We start from the raw sequence: 2,650 nt of genomic DNA, 5'->3' as shown, positions 1-2,650 counted from the left end.
CCGCTGCCCTTCCCCCCCGTCTGCGTCATGGTCAACTCCAACGTCCTGCTGTGGATCACCGCCCTGGCCGTCAAGTTCACGGTCATCGACAGCCAGGCCCAGTACCCCGTGGTCAGCACCAACTACGGCAAGATCCGGGGCTTGAGAACGCCGCTGCCCAATGAGATCCTGGGGCCCGTGGAGCAGTACCTGGGGGTCCCTTATGCCTCGCCCCCCACCGGGGAGAGGCGCTTCCAGCCTCCCGAGCCCCCCTCCTCGTGGACCGGGGTCCGCAATGCCACCCAGTTCGCCGCCGTGTGCCCGCAGCACCTGGACGAGAGGTCGCTCCTGCACGACATGCTGCCCGTGTGGTTCACGGCCAACCTGGACACACTGATGACCTACATGCAGGACCAGAATGAAGACTGCCTCTACCTGAACATCTACGTGCCCACGGAGGACGGTGAGTACCCGTCTTTGGCAGAGAGCGGCACCTGCTGGGTCCGCCTCCCCGTGTGCCCAACAGCCTTTTATCACGTCCTGTGCATGACAGTTTCTATGACCCAGTTATTATCTTTCATCTCACAGTGAAGTTATCACTCGTGACTTTCTGCAGTGTGTATTTACGCAGCTGGACAGTCCTGAAATGAATGACTTAGTCTTTTCTGGCTTTTGTAGTATTGCTGCCATCTTTATTTGCAGATGAGAATCTGTGCAAGCGTATAGTCTTGTAGATTTCACTGGGATCGTCTGTAAAAGGCCAATCTAAAGAAACTAATAGAATTAACGTGATCGGCCTTCACGGAGCCACTGAGAATCGTATCAGGAATAGCGCCTTTGGCTTTAACATCTTAAGATGCTCGCGCTTTTCCTTTTGAGTCCTAAGAGGAACCACCGATTGTTTTAAATACACAAGCGAGGGATAGTTCGTTGAACGATTGGACTTGATTGTTGAGAAGCCACCTTGTCGCGGTAAACTTGGACGTCATTTCGTTCCAGTAGTCACTGCTGGCAAAAGGCAGATGTGTGTCGTCAGAAGAGTCTAGCTACCTCAGAAAAATAATGTTCTTGCTGGGAACCAATGCCCCCTTTCCTTTTGGATAACTCAGCAGTGAAAGTATTGGTAACAGTAATGTTCCCTCTAAATCCAGAGCTTGTAAAACTTGGGTATCTCCTTCTTTGTGTAGACTTCAAAAGGCCAACCAGACTGAAGTTGGGCCAGGTCCATGAGAAAAATTATGTTCTCACTAGAACAAAATGACCCTTTTTTTTTTTGTTTGGATAACACAGCAGTGAAAGTCTGTGAAAGGCATCACGTTTCATATATTATTATAACTTAATATCACGCTAGTAGAACTTGGCTGTCTCCTTGTTCGTGAAGGCTTTGAATTAAAATGTTTGATACAGACCAACCAGACCACTGGATACAGTGTAGACCCATTTTTTAAATTTCTTATTTACATGTGCTATTTTCGTACAAGGAGAAGAAAAAGGATAGAATGAAATCTTTCTGGAATTTAAAATTTAGAGGCATCATAGTAGCCATCGTGTCTACTCTGAAAACCAGAGTGCATCCTTGTCCTTGTTAACTTTCAAGGACACCTTTGTCTTCCTTTTTTTCCCCCCTCTTTAATCCTTGGGAGATGTTTCTCCGTGAGACTCAACTGAGACCCTGGCCACAAGCGATGATATTACTCAGGGATATCCAGAATTGCATCGCATCCGCCATGTGGTTCTTTCTCAGGGCGAATGCAGGGAGGTGGTGTGAGGACTGTTCAGGAGAAAGCAGGCCACTGGCATCTGTTAGGGAGATGACAAAGGATGTCCAGGGGAAGATAAGGTAAGGGCTGGGCTTCATCATATCAGCAGAGGTTGGCATGGAGACAGCCTCCTTGTTGCTATGGAGACAGATGAACCAATCACCTTGCATAGTCTAGGGCTGAATGGGGTTCAAGGAGTGACATCCGATGCCTTACTTCCAGGTCCCACCCTGAGCTGTCCTTGCACGTGGCAGCTCCTGGTACCTCCTCGGTGCGTCGACAAGGATGGGTAACCCCATCCCAAGCAAATTAAAGGTTCACCTTTCAAAACCACCTAAGTCCTGGACTTTCTCATCATGAGCTGTCCACATGAAGGAATTAAAAGAAAGATGGAAGGGGAGGCAGGGTAGAGGGAATAAACCTGGGTAAAAGATTAAAATTGCTTTCACAATAAATTTGACATGCTGGGGTTTATGAACAGGTGACTTGAGAGTGCTACCCTTCCAAATAAGGACTGTGCTTCAAAGGGAATACTTCCTTATGAGAAAGTGAAAAAGTGTTAGTCCCTCAGACATGTCCGTCCCTTTGCGACCCCGTGGACTATAGCCCGCCAGGCTCCTCTGTCCATGCGATTCTCCAGGCAGAAATACTGGAGTGGGTTGCCATTCCCTTCTTCAAGGGACCTTCCCAACCCAGGGATCGAATGAAGGTCTCTCGTGTTGCAGGCAGGTCCTTTACAGTCTGAGCCTTGAGAGGTAGGGCGCAATTAGACCATCCAGGAAGAAAAGTCAATAGCTTCCTTGATCGAAGACTCATAAGTGTGCAATTGTGTGGATGGAAACCATAAGAAATTTGGCCATTTCTTTGTGGTTCAGTATTCAATAGGAATTTGGGGGGCGGGGCGTGAAAAA

General features: G+C 48.4%; 1 protein-coding gene across 1 annotated transcript; it reads left to right on the top strand.

Annotated features, from left to right (window-relative positions):
- The first annotated feature begins 27 nt into the window (after positions 1-27).
- LOC104983600 (neuroligin-4, X-linked-like) lies at positions 28-2,032 on the top strand. The gene is made up of 2 exons (XM_010833126.1): positions 28-442; positions 1,962-2,032. The coding sequence occupies exons 1-2, from the start codon at positions 28-30 to the stop codon at positions 2,030-2,032; spliced, it is 486 nt and encodes a 161-aa protein (XP_010831428.1).
- The last annotated feature ends 618 nt before the right edge of the window (positions 2,033-2,650 follow it).

Source organism: Bison bison, unplaced genomic scaffold (genome assembly GCF_000754665.1).
Source record: "Bison bison bison isolate TAMUID 2011002044 unplaced genomic scaffold, Bison_UMD1.0 scf7180017862988, whole genome shotgun sequence".
NCBI lineage: Eukaryota > Metazoa > Chordata > Mammalia > Artiodactyla > Bovidae > Bison > Bison bison.
This window is presented reverse-complemented; position numbering and strand designations above follow the sequence as displayed.

Excerpts from the sequence above, each read along its gene's own strand:
- LOC104983600 (XM_010833126.1), top strand. The coding sequence starts at position 28 with ATGGTCAACTCCAACGTCCTGCTGTGGATCACCGCCCTGGCCGTCAAG. Across the intron at positions 443-1,961 it reads CTACGTGCCCACGGAGGACG|GTCCCACCCTGAGCTGTCCT; the intron begins GTGAGTACCCGT and ends CCTTACTTCCAG.